This window comes from Zootoca vivipara, chromosome 6 (genome assembly GCF_965207765.1).
Source record: "Zootoca vivipara chromosome 6, rZooViv2.hap1.1, whole genome shotgun sequence".
Taxonomy (NCBI): Eukaryota; Metazoa; Chordata; class Lepidosauria; order Squamata; family Lacertidae; genus Zootoca; species Zootoca vivipara.
In genome coordinates, this window is record NC_142589.1 from 85,214,162 (window position 1) to 85,235,890 (window position 21,729).

Genomic DNA, 21,729 nt, shown 5'->3' on the forward strand with positions numbered 1-21,729 from the left:
GTACCTGGTGGAGCTGTGCCCCCAGCAAAGATGATGGAGTGAGCCTTCTGCTTCCACTCTCTCCCACTGAGGTATCCAGGTAACAGTTGTGGAGAGAGGAGACCCGATGGAGCTGGCCTGTCACAGCAACTCTGCTTGCTATCTCTGGGTTGTGTCCAATTGAAGCAGACACACTGATATTAATAGACCTAAGTTAGCTGTGTCCGTTAATCTCAGCAGGACTAACATTGGGTAGCAGAGTCCCTTCTAAGACAGAGCCATCGAGGCCTCCCCTTTAACCAGCACGGACGTTTTGCCCAAGCCACAACCACATGCACTGTGGGGAAAGGGGGGGTAAAGAGGGGGCAGAGACAAAGGAGATTTGCAGGCAGAGGCGATTAGCAGTCCTTGTTCAGCCCTTTGCCAAGCGCCAACAATACTGGGTCTCCTGACACCACTGTGATGCTAGGTGATGGGCAGGTAGACAGTCCCAGCCATACCTCATACTCAAGCAGTGGGATTCCTAAGGGAAGCCAGCTGCTTTTACAAGCGTTCTGGAATTTAACAGCACAGAGCAAGAAGCAAATGGAAAAGGCCAAGGGATAATAAAAGTGGAGTGGGGGTGGTTTTTATATATGGGTGTGGATCCAGAGAGAGATTCAGAAAGCTAAAAATAGTTGTCAAGTCAAATCTGTGGAGACTCTAGAGCAGGGGTTGGCAAGGTTTACCTCGCCTGGGCCGGTTCACTCCAGCAGAGATCCCTCCATGGGCCAGATTGTGCGCATGCCCAAGATTTCCAGCGTCTGCGCAGATGCGATTTCTGGAGTCTGTGCAGATGCGATTTTCAGTGCCGCGGAAGCGAGTCCCCATGCCGTGTTGCACTGGTTTAGCGCAGTGTGTGGGGACTCACCAAGCAGGGGGCTTGGTTCGGGGGCGGCTCATGGGCCAGTTAAACAACCCCTGTGGGCTGCTTGTGGCCCATGGGCCTTAGGTTGCCTACCCCTGCTCTAGAGCCTTTTCCCAATTTTTCTGCAATTGCGTTTCCCACCCCACCCCCAATTGTAAGGTTTTTAAAAAAGTGTTACAGTCATACCTCGGCTCCCAAATGCCTCGGGAGTTTAATGTTCTGGCTCCCGAACGATCAATAACTGGAAGTGAGTGTTCTGGTTTTTAAACGTTCTTTTGGAAGCTGAACTTCCGACGGGGTTTCCGCAGCTTCCAATTGCAGCCAATCAGAAGCCGCGCTTTGGTTTCTGAACATTTCGGAAATGTAACAGAGTTCCAGGACGGATTCCGTTCAACTTCCAAGGTATGACTGTATCAGTGTCTGATTTTAAATCGTTGTCCTTAGCAGGTCCCTATAAATCCACAGAACATTTTTTGGGGGAAATACCCACTTTGCAGGGAGGGTGTTAGTGGAAGATGTCAGCTTTTAAGTGTCTCTAGTCACTGGACAAAAACCAGCAGGGCTTGTTGCATTCCAATTGTCGCTTCAAGCTGCTCCTTTTCTTTCCGACAGGCGTTTTCTGCGGGAGACGTTGAAAATGTCAAACGCGGAAGACCTGAATCGGTTAACAGCCTGCTCCCTTGTCCTCCTGGGTCACATCTTCTATGTGTTGGGGAATCACAGGGTGAGCAGAACAGGCTCTCTAGAATCGTGCTCTTGTCAATGTTTCACTTCTTTGTCACCAAAGGGGACTGGAGTGTGGAATAAATCCAGCTTAAGAATGCCGCCGAGCAATGCTCTCCATCCCCCTGAGCTCGTCAGGCCTCTGCTTACAAAATTGCCAAGAAAACAGTGGTGCCTCTGGGGTATATTGGGCACGTTGTGACACTCGTGATCAGTTGCCAACTTCTGTAATGTGGTTTGCTTATTTGTGTCGGGTGGGGGGTGGGAGATGCACAGAATAGATGTCCAAGGGTTTGCTGAGGAGATTGGAACTGTGAATCTCCCTGTCCCACACCCCCTTTAAACTGGTGGAATCATAGAATATATGATAGAGTTGGAAGGAATCAAAGGGCCATCTAGTCCAACCCCCGTAATACAGGAATCACAGCTAAAGCATCCAACCTCTGTTTAAAAACTGTCAATAAAGCATAGTCCATCACTTAAGGTAGTTTGTTCCACTGCTGAACAGCTATTACCATCTGGAAAGTTATTCCTAATGTTCAGCCAGAATCTTGGGTCATCCTCTCTGGAGCAGCAGAAAACAAGCTCGTCTTGTCTTCCATGTGACAGCCCTTCAGAGATTTGAAGATGGCTATCATATCTTCTCATTCTAAATACCCCCAACTCCCGCAAACGTTCCTCATAAGGCTTGGTTTCCAGGCCCTTGATCATTTGGGTCGCCCTTCACACTGTTGGACAATGAGTGCAGACAATAATTTTCCCCGCTGTACATAAAGACGTCCTGCAGATAACTCCCATTTGTTCACGTGTTTAGAACAGTTGCTTCCAAACTGCTGCCTTTGGAGAACTCTGCTAGGCTGCCGCAAGAAGTGAATTGATGGAATTATTTGAGCCCTCAGTGTGGAGGAGACTGCCTCCTGCATCTCTGTGTGATTGGCTGCTCTGGAGTTGCTTCTGTTTAGAGCTGGATAATTCTGCCACAGCTTTACCTGAGGTGTGGGTTGGAATACTCATCCAGTCTTAAGTGCAGCAACGCATGCAGTGGAGCTTCTCAGAGGAGGCTGTGTGTCGAGTCTCTGTAGGAATCTATGATCTGGAAGTGGAATAGTGACTTGCAATGGAATGTGGTGGGTACCACTCATTCTGAGGGTAATTCTTACTATCCATACATCAAAATCAAAACTTGGAAGAGGGCTTGAGCTATCAGAAGTTTAGAAAATACTACTGTTTGGAGGTGGGGGAAGTCCAGTTTGCTCAAGCTGCCTTGCAGCTTTCCTGCATTGCAGGGGGTTGGACTAGATGAGCCCTTGGGTCTCTTCCTGCTCTACAGTACTATGATTCCAAGCGGTGTTTGTATGCTGCCACTGGGGTTGAGGCTTTCTGGAATTCCATTCTTGGGATTCTTTTTAGAGGTGACAGGCACGGCCCACTCCTGCAGTTTGGTGTGGGGCATTTCATGCAGGAATTTGGAGGTGGTGGATTTGTCCACATGTGGTTTCCTCACACCCTTTGATCCAAGTCTCTGCTATCCCTAGGAGAGTAACAACATGGTGGTTCCCGCCATGCAGTTGGCAAGCAAGATCCCGGACATGTCCGTGCAGCTGTGGTCATCGGCTCTCCTGCGGGGTAAGTGTCAGAAAAAGGCGGGGCTGCAGGTGAGTGGCAGAGCAGCTGCTTGGCATGTAGAAGGACCCCAGCTCAATTGCTGATGGCATGTTTTGTTTCAAAAGGGGCAGTTAGCAGGTGGCGAGACCCTGGAGAGCACCTGCCAGTCAAGAGTATACAATACTGTGCTAGATAGACCAAGAGTCTGACTTGTTTTTTGTGTGCTACCTTTAAACTTCCTGCCAAACTGTCTCTGAGGGTGAACCCTCTTCCTAGTTATTGGAGGAGAGATGGGGGGGGAGACTCCATCTTCCTCTGGGTGCCTGCTAATCAATTTTGGAGAGGGGGAAAGCCCCTGCTTTTCAATCACTGCAAAATAAGGTCTCTTGAAGAAAGAAAGAGGGTAAAGGGTTAATATACCAGTATTGTTTTTTGTTTGGGAACAGTCGGGATGCCACATTCAAATACAGAATTGTGCCTCGTTGGCATTCAGTGCTACTGTTGCTTCATTCCTGGTAAAGAAAATGAAACTGGCCATTTCCTGGGCTCCCCAAGGACCTTCTGTGCAGCTACTATATATTTGTATATCATCTTATTTTGGCAGGCAGAGAGGGTACTCTTCATCACCTTACTCATTCTTCTTTCATGGGAACTTCCTTCCATTTTTTTGTGCATAAAGAATGCTACATGAACAATTTAATCATCTTTTGGGGGAATTCTGTCTCAATATAGAATAAAAAGATGTTTAAAGTAGTAATAATAATAATAATAATAATAATAATAATAATAATAATTAATAATTTTTTATTTATACCCCGCCCATCTGGCTGGGCTTCCCCTGCCACTCTTGGGCGGCTTCCAACAAACATTAAAATACATCAAATATCACAGATTAAAAACTTCCCTAAACAAGGCTGCCTTTAGGTATTTTCTAAATGTCAGGTAGTTGTTTATCTCTCTGACCTCTGATGGGAGGGCGTTCCACAGGGCGGGTGCCACTACCGAGAAGGCCCTCTGCCTGGTTCCCTGTAGCTTTGCTTCTCGCAGTGAGGGAACCGCCGCTGGACCTCAGTGTCCGGGCAGAACGATGGGGGTGGAGTGATTATAAAAAAAAAAACCTGGAAGCTTTTATCTTAGGGGTTATAATTTGCTGGAAAGTCCTTGCTAAATCTAACCATGTATGTCTTTTGTACCTGGATCTTTTGGGGGAGATCTTGGTGAGAGTTCTAACTGTGCGGCTTATTGCCCTTGGTTCTGGTTGGTCTTCTAGTAAAAAGGCAAATTAGGCCTGACAAGCCAAATACCTTCCTATCCCCCTAACATTGCACCATCTGTGTGGGTTGGGGCTTCTGAAATGGACAGAGACTAGGTGTGTAACCCCACCAGGAGTCTGCCATCTCACCCTCCCTTCCTCATTTCTCCCTTCCCTCTGTGGAAAAAAAGATCTGAACAAAGCCTGTGGGAACGCCATTGATGCCCACGAAGCTGCGCAGATGCACCAGAACTTCTCTCAGCAGCTTCTCCAGGATCATATTGAGGCCTGTAGTCTCCCAGAGCACAACCTCATCACGGTATGTCAGACCCTCCAGACATTGCTAGATTCTGGCCCCCAGCCGCCGCCATAGCTCATGTTCAGGGGGCGATAGGAGGTGGGGGGCCAGCAGCATCTGTTTCCTAGCCTTCCTTTTTATAGGCATCCTGAACTTCCAGATTTGAGCTGGTTTAGGGTGCCCCTTTAAATGTGTTGTGGGAGGGGGGATTATTGGTTTAATGTTGGTCTAATTTCTGCCGTGTATTTCATGGTTTTTATATTGTAATTCTGTGTTCTGCCCTGAGATCTACGGGTAAAGGGTGGTATATAAATTTTAATGGTAACAATAATTATTATAATTAATCCTCTGAATGTCATTCGCTGGGCAGAGTCGCCACCGTTGCTGTTCAGTTCCTACTTGTGGGTTTCTCTTTTGGGCATCTGGTTGGCCACTGTGAGAACAGAATGCTGGACTAGATGGGCTGCAGGGCAGTTCTTATGGATGGCTTTAAAAATATATTAGATCAGTTCATGGAGGAGGAGGAGGAGGCTGTGTTCTCCCTCCACTGTTGGGAAGACTGTCTGCTCTTGAATACCAGTTGCTGGGGATCACAAGTGGGGAGAGTTGCTGCTGTTGTGCTTAGGCTCTGCTTGTGGGCTTCCAATTGTGGAAGGAGGTCTGCTGTGTTAAAATTACTGCTTTAACGGGGATGGTGGTTTAACTTGGGTGGGTGCTGTTTTATTTGGAGGATGGTGGTGCTTTAACAACTTGTTAAATGTTACAGTCATACCTCGTGTTGTGTTGGGTTTATGTTGCGTCTTTTTGGCTTGCGAACACTGAAAGTGTTCTGCACGCTTCGCACATGCGCAGAAGCGCTCTATTTGCGGACTTTTCAGGTGCAAACGGCACCTCGGAACGGATTGTGTCTGCAACTAGAGGTACCACTGCATACGTTAATTTGGATAGTTTTATGTGTGAGCTGGAGTATTCTTTAGGGGCTTTGGTTGGGGAGTGTATTGTTTATTTGTGTGTGTGCTGCAGGACTCCTCATCTGATGCTTTTTAAGTAGCAAATTGGCCAATAAACTCTACTTAAAAGTACAGTGGTACCTTGGTTTATGAACACAATTGGTTCCGGAAGTCTGTTCATAAACTGAAGCGTTCATAAACTGAAGCGAACTTTCCCATTGAAAGTAATAGAAAGTGAATTAATCCGTTCCAGATGGGTCCACGGCATTCGTAAACCGAAAATTCGTAAACCGAGGTGTTCATAAACCGAGGTTCCACTGTAAAGTTAAACAGTCAAGCATTCCCATAATACAGGCTGCTAAATGGTACTGGTTTTGAGGGTAATATAACATTTCCCACTTCAGTTGCTCACTGACCATTCAAACTAACCCTCAGCTTGTGTGTGTGTTTCTCCACCCCTACCTGCAGTGGACAGACGGACCCCCACCTGTACAGTTCCAGGCACAGAACGGACCCACCACCAGTCTGGCCAGCCTGTTGTGAAAGGAGGGCGATGTGCAGTCTTCACTTGGAGAAGAGGAGGCGACGGAGTTGGGTTTTTTATTACGCTGAGCTTTTTTAAAACAGACAGTGGGCTGCAGATTCCTTGCCTTGCAGGTGTTGCGTTAGGGAGGGATACTTCACAGACTTGCAGGACAGCAGGGCCACTCTCAGCTCCTTCTTAAGGTTTCTGTGTTTTGCCTGGATTGCAGGTGTGTGCGCGTGTCTCCATTACACACACAAAGGCACACACAATTGTGAGAAGGGGTTTTGATACATCCCTTCCCTGACCCAGAATTAGGTTTTACGCAATTCACATGGACAAGTGTTCCTTCCATTAAGCTGATTCTTTTCAACATAACTTTAACGACAATTTTCTAATGAAGGGGAAAAAACTGGTGTGGGGAAGCAGGGGAGGAAACCACCCAGCTAATTTGAAACTGCCCGTTATAATGTCACATCCTTGCATTTTAACTGGCACACTCCCAAGTCTGTTACATTTGTTTTCTTGAGGGAAATCAATTCGGTGGTCCAGTAGCCACCAGCCAACACAGACTGTGTGTTCCCTAACAGTTGACTCCTTTTGGCTTGGCATATAGTAGAAAGAACTGTGCATAGAAGCAAAGCGAAAATCGAGTGTGGGGCACTTCAGGGAACACTTGTTCCATGTTCTTGGGGACGGGAGGCTTGGACAGTTCATAAGGGAGAGCAGATCACAACTACTACTGAATCTGCTGGGTCGGCTGCCCCTCCCCCCCCCGAGAAATCAAGAGGCTTTCCTGTGTTGGGATAAAAGCCTGCCTTGCCCTGCTCTGGCTAGCAAAACAGGAATATTTTATGCAAAGTACTAAAACTAATTATGCAGTGGTGATCAATTTGCATAATTTAATCATGTTGCAGAATCCTGCTTTTCTTGGTGCAGAACTTCTGCTTTTTAGCACAGGGACACAGTGCTACTTTTAGTGTGCGTGTGTGGGTTTTTGTTTTTAAAAAGGAAATATTTCCTGCAACCAGATTAACTTGAGCATTCAATCATGGATTTTTCAAATCAAGAATACAGTCGTACCTCTGCTTACGTATCCCTCCGGTTATGTAAACTTTGGAATACGTAAGCGGCAAACCCGGAAGTATATTTCTGGGTTTTTGCCACACGCGCATGCGCAGAAGCGCTCTACTGCCGTGCGTGCGCGCGCAGAAGCAGTCTCTCCAGGTTTGAAAACCTTGGGATCCGGCCAGGCCTCCGGAACAGATCCCATCCGCAACCGGAGGTACCACTGTATTCATAAACTGAAAAAATGGCCTGTGTCCTCTATCTAATCATGTTCTCTCATGAGGCTGCTTCATTCTGCTACTGAAACCTGTTGCAGACCCTCCAGGTTTTCTGGAGCTGGTTGGTGATGTGCAAAAAAAAAAAAAAAGTCCCAGCAGGGAAGTCACTTTCAGTGTCTGTAGAGGGTTTGGAAGTAATCCCTCAAAGAAGCTGAGTGTGTTGGCTCACTAGAGCAGATCCTCTGCTTGTCTTACCCCCTAGAAGAAATCATGAATTGAAACTTCCCTTCAGCCTTGAGCTGCGTCTTTCTCATTCTTGCAGTGACCCCCGGACCTGCTTTTTCTCTGACAGACTTGTCCTACATTTGGGATAGAGTGCCAGAGTTACCAAATGTTCCAGGAAGGTGTTGAGACCAGTGATAATAGACCTGTTGACTTTTGCAGGGGGTGGGGGGTGTTTAGCTCATCCTTTCCTCAGCTGCTTTTTCAGCTGAGACACAAGTCAAGCTGGATCTGCAAACCTGACATTTCTGCAAACGCTTTTGAATGATATGGATCTTTCATTTGCTTGTTTGAGGGCAGCACAGAAGGATGGCCTATTCCCAGGACTTTCAGGCAAAGATTATGTTGATTTTCCCAGACAGTTGCTCAGGGACCAGAAGTGTACACTGCCACAGAGGATGAACTCTTCACCCTCCCTCTACCCCCACCTCCAAGGCACCCTTTAGACACCATCTCTAGAGTTAACAAGAGGACAGGTTGCTCAATATTGGCATTAGTATTTTTTTTTATTAAAAAAGAGAGGAAAAAGTGCTATTAGTGACAAATTAAGCATGTTTTGACAAATGTGTTTGAGAGGCATTAAGTGGTTCTTACAACTTGGGAAAAGCACTAGGTTGATCCTGAGAGAACTCTCCCACACTTTGGGTTAGAAACTCTCCACCCCTCTGGGAAAGACCCACGTTTAAATTGCTTGGAGGGGTTGACTCTATCAGGCCATGTGTTGAGTATGTCTGCTGTAATACCTACGCCCCCCCTCCCCAAAGGTTTCCCATCCACCCACCCCATCCCAACAGACCCCTGTCTTACGACCAGGGGCCCCACCTTCCCAGAAAACCCTCATTTGGGCCAGTTATGTGGGCACCTTTGTAACTTTGCACAGTTGAAAGTGTGGCACCTGCCCAACTTGATGTGAGAAATTATTTGCTTCGTCACTCTTAACAGTCCCCTCTCCTGCTCATGTAAGGCTCTCTATGAATGAGTTCTTTTTATGTACTTAAAAAAAAGAAAGTGCGCTTTAGTAAATTTGTACAGTTTTGTCTTTTAGCCTTTTTCCAAAAAAGTGTTTAATCTTTTCCTAGCGATAACGTGCAGACATTAAAAAAAATGTACAGTGGTTTTATTTTGTCTTCATTTTCAGGAGCAAAAGTGGTTTTTCACCTTAGTCCATGGGGTGAGTTTTCGGAGAATCTTGGGTTTTCTTTTGTCATTGGGTGTGTCTCTATTTTGAGCAGAACTGTGTGCAGGTGTCTGGATGCAGGTGCTTCCTAAGAATTTCAGCTTGGTTTTTAAAAATGAAGTTTCCAACCAAGATGTGACTCCTAGGTAGTAGCAGTGGTGCCTGTGGGAACCAAGTGGTTTTCCAGCAGAGGTTGGATGACCATCTGTCATGGATGCTTTAGTTGAGATTCTACATTGCAAGGGGGTTGGACCAGATGATCCTCGGGGTACCCATCCAACTCTACAGTTCTTTGATTTGTGCAATAATAATAATAATAGTAATAATAGTAATTTATTTATTTCTACCCCGGCCCATCTGGCTGGGTTTCCCCAGTCACTCTGGGTGGCTTCCAACATAAGTATTAAAATACAATAATTTATTAAACATTAAAAGCTTCCCTAAACAGGACTGCATTCATCCATTAAGCAGTAGGTAAAACGCAGGTACAAACATCTTGGTTACATGATGTGGTAAAATGTTTCTCAATTGTAGGTCAAGAAACGCAAAAATGGCTAGCGAGCCCTTTATGAGGTCTGGGCCTGGAGCCCCAGATGAGGCCTTCGGTACTTATAGTGTTCAGGCTAATAGAAAGAACAACTGGAGGAAACTTAACTTCCTTCTAGGTGAGGGGTGTGACCACAACCTAGCTGAGTCTAGGAATACAGATTTATGGTCTTAACCTCTTCGTGCAATAACTAGCATTGCACATGCTATGGTTATTGTTGTTATTTAGTCGTGTCCAACTCTTCGTGACCCTTCGTGGTTCTAGTTGGCTGCAGTCTCCCACAAAAAATACTTAGGTTTAAACTAGAGTAGAAGAGGCAGCAGTTTTTGTTCATCAGCCCTGATCCCCAGGAAAGCTGAATCATTTGTTTGGTTTCGTTTTCTGAGAATGAACTGTCTGGCTACACAGAAACTTGTAAAAGGGTGGAGGAGTGGGTGCGCTCTAAGGCCTGAGCTGGTAATTGAGCAAGTTCCCTGGTTTGAATCCTGCCTCACCAGGTGTCTTAAGCCCCTTCTGCATCGAATCTCCGTATCAGTTTTCCCTGTCTGCGCTATGGAGGCTAATAAATACTGATATTCCTTTTAGGGTTGTTGTAAGCCTTGCAAAAAAGGAGAATGAGTAGGAGGAAATTTTGACTACTATTCTTAAGAAAGAAAATAAATTAAAGTCTCTCTTGCAGAGCTATTCAGCTGCTCACATTCATTTCTCCTTAATAAAAGCATAGCGTCAACCTATCCCTTTAAAAACTTTCTTATTGGTGAACTGGTTTTGTCAGTCAAAGAGAGCTGAAGAATCACTTGAAGGACATCGATTGTTATGGTAATGGGCCTTGATTATGGTAATGGGCCTTGATTTTGATAGGTTGGGCTTGCTTAATTGATGTGCCAACAATCCATTCTTCACAGAGGATAATGAGAACATTTGTGGAGCACAGCGGTAAAGGTGTGGGGAGCTTGAATCAGCCAACACATCTGGTTCTGAAAGCGCCCTGCTCCATTGCAGGGATTTAGAAATAATATTAAATTAGCCCACAAATGTGCCTAATGCTTACCTGGGAGTAAGTCCCATAGAATTATATAGGGCTTCATTCTGAGTGTGCATGCACAGCATCATGGTATCCATTCTTTAATTTAACCTGTGTTTTCTACATCTATGCCCTAAGGCAGAGGTTTTTAACCTTTTTGAGTCCACAACTCCCTTTACCGACCACATTATTTCTGTGGGTCCCCTGTGGGATACAGGGGAAACCCCACTTAACACTGGGACTTGTATTTGAAGGTTGCTATGTTCTATCCCCAACAGGCTTCACTTGAAATCAATGGTCTGTCATAACCATCAGTTTCAATGGGCCTACACGGAGTAAAATTAACACTGGCGACAACCCTATATAATATTTAATATGATATAATATAATATAAATCTGGCTCAGGGAAGACCCATTGGAGGCCAGTGACCCCCGAGACAACAACATCAATCAATTTTAGTAGGTCTCTTGGCTATTATTATTCTTAGTATTAATTTATTGCCCATCTATTACCCACCTATTTTAATGGGTTTCCTCTTGAGCAGGACTCAACATTGCCTACAACCCAATAATGATGAAGATGGGTTTCCCCAGCAAAGTCCTACTCAGGAGTAGAATCCACTGGGGTCAGTGGGTCCAGGTTGCCCCACTATCTTTCAACAGATGGCCTTGGCAGAAAGAAATCACCGCAGGGTACCACAGCACACTGATTGAAAACTTGGGCCCTAAGAAGTAGGTCACCACACACAAAAAACAACCACAGCAAAAGCAAAAAGAAACCCAGAAAGAGCTGTTTGCACATTGTGGCTCCTTTTTGGAGTAGACCTATACTGAAATTGTTGGGCATGACCAACATAAGTCCATAGATTTAAATAGGATTCGGCTGCATATAACTCAAGTTTCTCAATAAGTCTAATGACCTGGCCGAAGGAGCGGGGAGATGTCAATTTCCATAAAAACTATGTGTTAATTTACAGTGAGAGCTGCAAATTTAGAAGTGGTTGCTAGAATTTGGATGGAAATGAAATGTACCACCCCCTGGTAGGGAAGGGAGGGCAGTGACCACATGACCTGTATGCACATGAAGAAGGGTCTCATAAGCACAGCATCCGGGTCAGTCCATACAGTGAGAGGCAGTCCTTGAGGTATTGGGGTCCTGAGGCTGCATGAGTTGGCCTTTAAAACCCTCCTGCTCTCTCTTTTTAGAGGACTTTAGATCTTTAGACTCGAACCAGGATATTGCTTTGAATAGAGGGCTGTCTTCTGTAAAGCAATAGATACGCTCACCCTAAGAAGTGTCTGTGTGAGAAGGGAGGTCATTTTATCCTTCCCTAGGTTCTATCCCCAGTTACAGCTGTAACCCTGAAAATTTAGGGAGGAAATACAAAACTCTTTACAAAGTAAAGTAAAGTAAAAACAATTGTAAAGTAAAGTAAAAGCAATGGAAGAGTTTTTATTTTAAAAAACTCTTCCATTGCTTTCAAATGGGAACCTGAGAGGGCCAGTGCTATAAATTGTACTTTTATGTGCTTGAGCAAAGAGCATCTGCAACATAGAGATCCCTGTTGGGCAATATTAATACACCACCGGGATCTTTTTCGGCGCTTCCAACTTGCAATGGCACCCGTGTGCCTTTTATTATTAACTATCAATGCAAAAAAATGAGGATTTTCCCATAGAGACTGACTGCCACTCTGATTCCAGGGGGAAAAACATATCCACCATCTGATGCTTTCGCTTTCTTACCCGAAGACGCGATTGTCTTTCAGCTAACTGGCAGAAGAAAAGGGGCGTGGAGAAGAGGGGGAATAACGAAGGAGGCGTGTCTTAAGCAGCGTGCAATGAGGTTGAAGGATCCCTTGAGACCCGCCCTCTGTTCTTATTGGCCTATTCCTCCCTTTACCCCTACACTGAACTCACCCTTTAAAACTTTCCATTGGTCGCATCCAGCTGCCTATCAAGCAAAATCGGTGGATTAGAATATCACGTGAGGGGGCGCGCCTCGAACCGGCACGCAAGATACGCGAGGTGAAAAGAGGAGATGCGGGGAGTCACAAAGGGGGCGTGGCCTCTACAGAAAGTGGGTGCGGCTAACAGGCACGCAGACGTGCGAGGCGAAAAGAAGAGAGGCGGGGAATTGCAGGAGGGGCGTGGCCTGGAAGGGGAAAGCAGTGACGGCGGGCGAGGAGGCGGAGAAAAAAACAGAAGGGGGCGTGGAGTCGCGAAGCCGGCGGATAGGCTGCGGTCGGAAAGTGGGCGGGAAAAGCAGCCGGCGTCGTCGAAAGCAAGAAGGGAAAGAGGGGGCGTGGCCCGACGCTGGAAGCCGATTGCCCGCCTTTTTTTCCCCTTTGCCCTTCCCCGCGCACGCGCACTCGCTTCTAGGGGCCTTTCCTCCCGCCTCCTGTCAGCGGCCACCTGAGGGAGCCTCCTCCCCTCCCCCACCGCGCTTTCCTCCCCTCAGCCAGGCCAAGCCGGGCCTTGCCTTGCTGAGGGAGGAGGACGAGGAAGGAAGAAGAGGAGGAGGCCGGCGGCGGCGAAGGAGGAGGAGGCGGAGGCCCTCGGGAGGAAAAGCTGAGGTAAAGTCCGCGGGGCCTTCGTTCGGGGGCTTGGAGGGGAGGGGAAAGAAAGAAGTTCTTGTTATTAGGGGGAATTTTGGGGGGGGGGAATCCCCACCTCCACCGCACAAACACACACCGCGTGTCACTTAGGAAGAAGGGAGAGAAAACGGAAAGGGGGGGATTTCTAATATTTTAATTATTTTAATATTATTTTTAAATTTCCATATCCCGCCCTTCCTCCCAAAAGAGCCCCCACATTTTCCTGCCACCGCCACCCTTTGTGTGCAGTACGGGCACCTTTTTTTCCCAAGAAGAAAAGCACTATGTATATATAATATTATAGATGTATGTATGTATGTCTGACAGGCCAGTGCAAGTATTCATAGAATCATATAATTTTTTAGAGTTGGTAGGGACCCTGAGGATCATCTAGCCCAACCCCCTGCAAGGCAGGAATAGGCAGCTGTCCCTACGTGGAGTTATCAGCACCAAGCTCTAACCAGGAGCCATGTAAACGTGTGTGTGTGTTTTCGAGCTGGTTTTGTTGGTTAAGGGGCAGAAAGCAGGTGGTGTGTTTTTTTTTGGGGGGGGGCTGTTCGAGAGGTTGAGCAGAGGGATTTTGGGATTTGGAGGGGTTGGTGTGAGAAATCTGGGGAAGTGTTTGGAGTTTAGGGGGCGTTTAGGTTTTGCAGCTGAGTAGAAGTTTTGGGGTGCTTGAGGGGCCGAGAAGCAGGAGTTGGGGGGGGGGGGTTGAGGGGATGAGCAGAGTGGGTTGCCCCTGCCACTCTGGGTAGCTTCCAACACATAAAAAGCATAATAAAATATCAAACATTTCAAAACTTCCTTATATAGAGCTGCCTTCAGATGTCTTTTAAAGGTTATATAGTTAGTTATCTCTTTTGACATCTAATGGGAGGACTTTGGAGATGGTTTGTGTGTGGGGTTCAGAGGGAGTTTGGGGGTGCTCAAAGAATGAGCACTGAGGACAGCATTTAACAATATGCCACTTGATTGTCGCAAGGCTTTTAAGGGGTTTACAAGCAATATTAAAATTATCAATAAAAGCATTTACAAATAATTGAAATTACAAGTTAAAAATCTGAAGAAGTGTGCATACACACGAAAGCTCATACCTATGACAAACTTAGTTGGTCTCCAAGGTGCTACTGGAAGGAATTTTTTTTATTTTTTGTTTCGACTACGTCAGATCAACACTGCTACCTACCTGTAGTTAAAAAATAATAGTTGTGGTTCACAACATCTAGGGAGCCCAGTTTATGTGTCCATCCCTGTTGCACATTACAATTCTATTTAGCTTTCCGGATCCAGACCCCAAAGTTTTTGTTCTGCATGTAGGTGGCACATTAAGTGAGGAGATGGTAAGTGTCTGGCACATCTCCCCTCACACATTAAGGGGGAGGGGAAGGAGTTGCTGGAGAATAGGCTATCTTTATGTTAAGACTATTGCAACACACTGTATGTCGGGGCTGCTGTTCAAATTCAAAATAATCTGGAAACCTGGTCCAAAACGGGCCTTCTCAGTAGTTTACACACCCACCCCACACACTTATGGAGTAACTTTCCCAAGGAGGCTTGCCTGGCCCCATCTCTCTGGTGATGAAGTCCTTTCTTTTGATGTTGCTAACTGCAGCTCCCATTGGCCCCAGAATACATGGCCAATGGCCAGGGATTATGGGAGCTGTGGTTCATCAACATCTGAGGGAGGGGCAAAGATTTCCCACACCTGATTCTAGAGTTTGGGTCTCCTTAACTTACCATATATTAACCTTTCCCACCTTTGTTTCTTCCAGGTGTTTTGGACTACAACTCCCAGCCGCCACAGCCAGCACAGTCGGGAACCCATCAGCCTTGACATCATAGAACCAGGCTGGCTAGAGCTGATGAGAACTGTAGTCCAAAACATCTGGAGAGCACCAGGTTGGCAAAGGCTGGCTTCAATAATCTGAGCCTTTGTTGTTTTTTGTTTTGGAGGTGTGGCATGGCAGTTCTGTTTTGTTGTTTTTATGTAATTATTCATCCACCTCCCCTTTAAAAAATATTTTTTTAAAAAAACTTCTTTTTTAGCTTCCCCCCTCCTTATTTATCACCAGCCATCCAATGACCTTGTTATGGGGTGGATTAGAAATATCAAAAAATAAATAAGGAAGAAAAGAGGTACCAAGAGTGGTGGGTGAAGAAGAAGGAATTTGCTTTGTACATATGGAGCTGACTTAGACAAAATCTGATCATTGGTCTGTTTGTCTCAGTATTTTCTGCACTGACTGGCAATAGTTCTACAGGGTTTCACAGTCAGGTGGTATTCCCAGCTCCTAGAGGTGCCTGAGATTGAACTTTGGACTTTTTACATGCAAAACATGTGCTATACTACTCAGCTGTGGACCTTTTAAAGATAATGTAAAGTTCTGATCCTCGTGCTTATGAACAGAGGGCTGGTTTAAATAGGAACATGCCTTCTACAGAGCTGGACTCATTGGTGTATCTAGCATTATCAACACTGGCTGGCAGTGACTCTCCAGGGTTTTGGACCAGGAGTCCTTTCCAGGCTTACCTGGAGATACTGAGGATTGAACCTGAGGCCTTTTGCATGAAAAACAGATAGTTTACCACTAGGCTACAGCACATCTCCAAATATAGTCTCTAGAGAAGTGTGTGAGGGAACATGGAGGGCTCAGTGAGAATGCTAGGAGAGGAGAGGAGCCGGTTATGGAGACTTGGGAAGAGGGTGGGGTTGGTGCAATTATACACAGGGTGGTATGAGAATCCACTGGGTCCAGGTGTTCCAGGAAGAAAGGGCAAGCTGAACTGAGATCAGGGAGGTGGGAAATCAAGAGGTACAACTAGAGGCATGCAGGGGCTTGTTTTGTCTTAGAGATGGAAGTTTTGCTGGTGGCAGAAGCCTGAGCATCGAAAGAGCAGCAAAGGGAAGGGAAGAAAGCTCCAGGCAACATTTTGGCTACCTAGCTGTGTTAAGTCTCTGGCAAGAAAAAGAAATTACACCTTAAAGAGACGTAACAAATGTATTATGGTGGAACCTGTCATGGACTGGAGTCTAGTGCCCTCAGATATGTAAAGTCACTTGTCTGGTGTATAAACCCTTCCATATGCGAGCAGTGTGGTATCTAAAAGTATGCTTGGAGTGCCGCAAGTGGACAGAGAGTTGTTCTCTCCATCTCTCATAACACCAGAATTCACTGCACTGAACTGCAGTGCACTTTTAAAGTTTTTATGAGGTCTGGGGGAAAATTAATATAGATCATGACAAGCACATTTATTTATTAATATATAATATAATATATATTATATAAACCTTCATTCCTGCCCATCATCAGAAGACCTCAGGGTTTGTTGCAGCAACTACATAAATAAAACCCAATAATAAAATATCACATAATGTTGTCAAGTGTGCTTGTTTTTCACTACACAGGCTGATATTACAGTCTTCACAGACAGGCAGGTCCTCAGCCAGCATCTAAAGCTGAATACATTGCTCTAACCTGGCTCAGTCTTAATCTCAGGGTTGTGGGTTCAAGCCCCACAATGTGTAAAGGATTCCTCATGATCTTATCCAACTGCAGTACCATGAATGTTGGGGTCAGCCTAACTCAAGTACAGTATTCATATGCCATTTAATTACCTAGATCTCTAAACTCTCTGTAAAAAATAACGAAAAGCATGCAGTGGATAAAAGCTATTAAAAACCACCATGCAACAGAAAACTTCATTGCAGTGCATTGCGGAATTGGAAAGGCTATTGCGAGAAGACCTCTCTACTCCCAGTCAGGAGGAAACTCCACATAATTGAGCCCACAGTACTGAACACACTTGCAGCAAGGCATCCCCAGCAGATCTTGGGACAGGACAATATGGCAAGATGCCCAGATCCCAAATTGTTAAGGGCATTATATGGTAAGAAGCTGCGGCAGCTTAAATCAGTCATCAGGAAGCAGTGCTGCTGTTCATACACCCTGGTATTGATAGGGCAGTTAAAACTTGTACTAGGATAAAAACTAGATCTAAGCTGTATGTAGGAAGCTGCCTTGTGCTGAGCCACATCAACACTGATTGACAGCAGCTCTTCATGGTTTCAGGCAGGGGAGCTTCCCAGCCCTGCTTGGAGATGCTGGGGATTGAACCTGGGACTGACTACATGCAGTGCCTGCTCTCTACCTCCGAGCTGCATCTCCTTCCCCTACCCCCCACCCCCCAGGATGAATCCATGGAGGGTCAGGAGAGGGGTGTCGAGCTATGCAGGCCCACAGAAGTAAACTAGCCCCTCAAATATTTTACCTAGAGCCAGCCAGTAGCCCAGGTACCTGTGGCCCTGCAGATCTTGCTGAACTTTCAGCTTCCATCCAGCCCCAGATAACAGGACCCAGTACTGTAGTTAGGGATGGCTGGAGTTGTAATTCAGCAACATCTGGAGGGCCACAGGTGTTCCCCACCCTTCCAGTGGGGCAATCTGTTTCATTCTAAGCCCATGGAGGCAGGTTGCTTGAGACATAATTTGGGGGGCGGGTGGACTAATGCTCTAACTACTGCACTATACTGCCTAGGGTGGCCCAGGAATGCAATTCCAATAGTCTATGATGGAATGCTCATCTAACCACCCTTCTCCCCTCCCCTATCCCCCCCCCCCCCCCGCAGTTGATTTCTGTTCCTGAAATAGCTGGGGAAGTGAGACATTTCCTTCCTCTTGGATACAATGACAGGGATGTTAAGTCCTCAGGTGATGAGAGAACTGCCCTACTTTTCAAATCATTAAGCCACTGCTTTGTGTGTTTATGCTGGGGGGTGGGGCCACCAAAAGCAGGGATTTCTTCTTTTCATGTCATTCCCTCCCTCCCCAAGAAATGTGCTTTTGGAAGAAAATATTACATGCTCTGGAGATGCATTGTGTGTGCCCCTCCCGCTTACACAGGCCATGGTTGGGGATTTGGGTTGAACAATCCCTTATAGGTTAGGAATCAAACCTTTGCCTTCTCATGCTTCATTTAAAAAGTTATTTTAGAGATGGAGTTGCGTTGTGCTTGTGTGTGTGTGTGTGTCTTTTTTCTACCTTTCCATTATCTCCAAGACAACAGCTGAAAAATTAGGAAGGTTGTCAGCAGTGCAAATCTTGGGGGGGGGGGGGTTATTAGCCCATGCTGTGCACCCACCCATACCTGTGCTAGACAGCTGTGGCACATTCCCTGTGAGAAATGTATTTGGAGATACTAACCTTAGGAGACAAGGGAATGGCAGCTAACACAGAAGTGTAGAAATAAAGAGGTGTTTATTTTTTTCCTTTCTTTTTTCATAGTACAGTACTGGGAGTCATCCAGTAAAACATACCGCCCAACATTTCTCTGATGAAAAAAAGGGCTGTCCTATTCCATAATAAAAAAAAGTGCATGCACACGAAAGCTCATACCAAAATAAAAACTTAGTTGGTCTTTAAGGTGCTACTGAAGGAATTTTTTTATTTTGCTTCGACTCAGACCAACACGGCTACCTACCTGTAACTAGAACTATTCCATAATAGTTATAGTAGTAGTAGTGGTAGTAGCAGTAGTAATTATACCCTGCCCGCTTTGGGCAGCTTCCAACATATATAAAAATACAATAAAACATTAAACATTAAAAAAACTTCCCTATACGAGATGGCCTTCAGATGTCTTCTAAGGGTTGTATAGTTACTTATCTCCTTGGCTCAGGGGTTGCAGAACACCCTACTCTCCAACATTTCTCCCATGAAAATCGGGACAGCCTACCATACCCTCCAACATTTCTCTGATGATAATAGGGATCTCCTAAGGAAAAGTGGGACATTCTGGGATCAAATCAGAAAGCGGAATAGCTTCTATAAATCCAGGACTGTCCCTGGAGAACAGGGACACTTGAAGGGTTTGGTAAAACTGAATGGAGATAGAATCGGAACCTAAGAACATAGGGTTGTATCCAATGTTAGAAAGTATGCATTTTTAAATGAATGGATATGACTAATGTAGGCCCATTAATTTCAGTGGGTCTGCTCTAGAGTAGAACTTAGCTGAATGCAGCCCAAAGAAGAACTCTGCAGCTGGATCAGGCCAAAGGAGGACCAAGTATTCCAGAGTCGTTTTTTTTTACAGTAGTGAACCGGATGCCCCAATAGTAAGTCCCCACAAGCAGGACCTGAGTGTAACACCAACTCTCCCCACCCATGATTCCCAGCTGCTAGCCATGATGGTTATGTTCGGGGCCTCCTTGCTGGGAGACAGCAATGCTTCTGAATACCAGTTGCTGGAAGCCCCATGATGATGGCGGTTAAATTTATGGAGCACACATTTATTGGCAAGTTATTAGTGTCATGTGAATGTGAGGTCCAGTTTAAAATATCCAAGTCTATTAGCAGGAACCAGCACCTCCCACTCCCTCGAATTTCAGCACACTTTTAACTGTCAGAATTGCCTGGTGCAGGCTGAGATTCCAGCATAAAAGCGGCAGCAGGGGGAGTTATCTAGGGACTTTTTATGCACATGGAACTATATTTACTTCGAAAGCTTGCCTCCTTTTCTGTGTGTCCCCACTTCTATTAATTCAACAATTGCCAAATGTATAAAACCCCATGTCATACTGGAAGCTGCAGTCCAACTGATTGAAATGTTTTCTTGCAAAATTCTTTTAAAAGGGGGGTTATGAAACACACCTTTCCTGTTTACGTTGGGAGCGGGTGTCTTGCCATTAAAGGTGGTGATAGCTTCTTTCTCACCCCAGTAAAAACTTTGTTGTCTCTAACAATGTCCTACTCAGAGTAGACCCATTGAAATTAATGGACGTGAACCAAGCATGTCTGTTATTTTTCAAGGGATCTACTCTGAGTAGTGCTAGCTTGTGTCCAGTGCTAGTCATCCTCAGAGTAGGCTCACTAATGTTAAAGGACACAACTTAATTAGATCCGTTCAGTGAGGCTACTCTAGTTTAGCTGAATGCAACCTGCCTTTCAAAACAAAACAAAACAATTCTGAAGAATTTCACTCACTGTAAAAACAAAGCAAATCCCCCCCCAGGAGTGTTTTATGAACTGCTAGTTTTATAATGGCGATTTAAACTTTGGTTATGACCTTCGGACTACACTGCCTGATGCTTCTCTTTGATGGCTTTGGATTGATGCTGGTCTTTGCTGTGGGGATTGTTTTTTTGTACATTAAGTCAGTGTTTCCCAACCAGTGTGCCTCCAGATGTTTTGGGACTACAACTCCCATCATCCCTAGCTAACAAGACCAGTGGTCAGGAATGATGGGAGTTGTAGTCCCAAAACATCTGGAGGCACACTGGTTGGGAAACACTGCATTAAGTTACAGAAAACCATTTTAACTCACTTTTGCAGGTTGCATGGGGAGGATGGGCCACATTTCATAGCCTGCAGGAAAGCACAATCGTTTGTAGTGTGCATGTTCTAGAAACATGGCTCCGTAGGGGTACATGAGCAACAGGAGAAAAAATAGAAGTCTCTGTTCTAATGACTTTACAATTTGAAAGGTTGATGGCAAAGGAATGTGGGAGAGAAATGGAGCAATGAGTATAGCACAATGAATGTGAATCGTTAAGACCGCATTCCCTTAAGACTTTATTTTGGTAGGGGAATGTACAAAGTAGTTTATCAAGAAGTGTGTATGTGAGGGGAGCAAGGGTGGGAACTTCATGCCCATTGCACAAAAGCAGCCCCATGCCTCTCCATTTGGCCCTCAGGACCAACGTTCAAAATTCACCAGGCACATTTTGCACCTGGCTATCGGCCACTTGCGACCATGTGGGAAAAAGGATGGTGCCTGACTTCTCCACCATCTGGAGGTGCATGCCTAGGGATCCTTGGGCCTGGACCTTTTTCACACACTAGCAACACATTCTGTAGAATTCTATCCATTATATTTTATCTGCACAATCAATGAATTTCAGGAACCAAAAAGTCATGTTGAAAAATACAACTTTCAAGCCGTTTGGCCCCAAAATGCCAACTAGTCATTCTGTTTTGGCGACTTTAACCCTGGTTTAAGGTGCCATTTTGTGCCAAGCTTATATATCTAAGTTTTTTTCACTGCTCGGGACTCTACCCAGGCCAGCATCTCTCACTAGCCCTGCCTCTTTATTTCCTTAGGTATTTTTGCCTGGGTAGGGAGTCTTTTAATTCTGATAATAATAATAATAATAATAATAATAATAATAATAATAATAATAATAATAATAATAATAATATATTTATACCCCGCCCATCTGGATGGGTTTCCCCAGCCACTCTGGGCGGCTTACAACAGAAAATGCATCTTGATTACCTGGATGGAGGGCAGAGGGGTGGGTGGGTGGGGGTGTGTAGAACACACCTATGTGTTGTACCTATGGTACAAAAGGTAAAATTTGAATTTATTTCTCTGCCCACTTTCCCTTCTGGCTCTGCCCACCACCGCAATGTGGCCCCTGGAAGATTAGACCAGGTCTTTATTCCCATCCAGGGACAGAGAGTGAAATCTGGGTGAGGCAGGATGCCATAGGAAAAGCAGGAAGCTAAAAGAGTTGCAGGAAGAGAGGGACAACCTTTTGCTTGGTGCGAAATCTAATCGCTGTCCACAACTTTTCCAGGA

General features: G+C 45.5%; 2 protein-coding genes across 6 annotated transcripts in view; both read left to right on the top strand.

Moving 5' to 3' along the window:
* The window catches only part of MAU2 (MAU2 sister chromatid cohesion factor), a 28,079-nt gene extending 19,160 nt beyond the window's left edge, over nucleotides 1-8,919 (top strand). The window contains exons 16-19 of the mRNA XM_060275415.2: nucleotides 1,499-1,610; nucleotides 3,145-3,235; nucleotides 4,658-4,785; nucleotides 6,183-8,919. Coding sequence (XP_060131398.1) covers nucleotides 1,499-1,610; nucleotides 3,145-3,235; nucleotides 4,658-4,785; nucleotides 6,183-6,257 — 406 coding nt within the window. The 3' untranslated portion in view covers nucleotides 6,258-8,919. The remainder of the gene's footprint in view (nucleotides 1-1,498; nucleotides 1,611-3,144; nucleotides 3,236-4,657; nucleotides 4,786-6,182) is intronic.
* Nucleotides 8,920-12,992: 4,073 nt separating this feature from the next.
* The window catches only part of GATAD2A (GATA zinc finger domain containing 2A), an 86,642-nt gene continuing 77,905 nt past the window's right edge, over nucleotides 12,993-21,729 (top strand). For all 5 annotated transcript variants that reach the window (XM_035117248.3, XM_088672911.1, XM_035117254.3 and 2 more), the window contains exon 1: nucleotides 12,993-13,129. The gene's annotated coding sequence lies outside the window, so the exon portion shown is untranslated. The remainder of the gene's footprint in view (nucleotides 13,130-21,729) is intronic.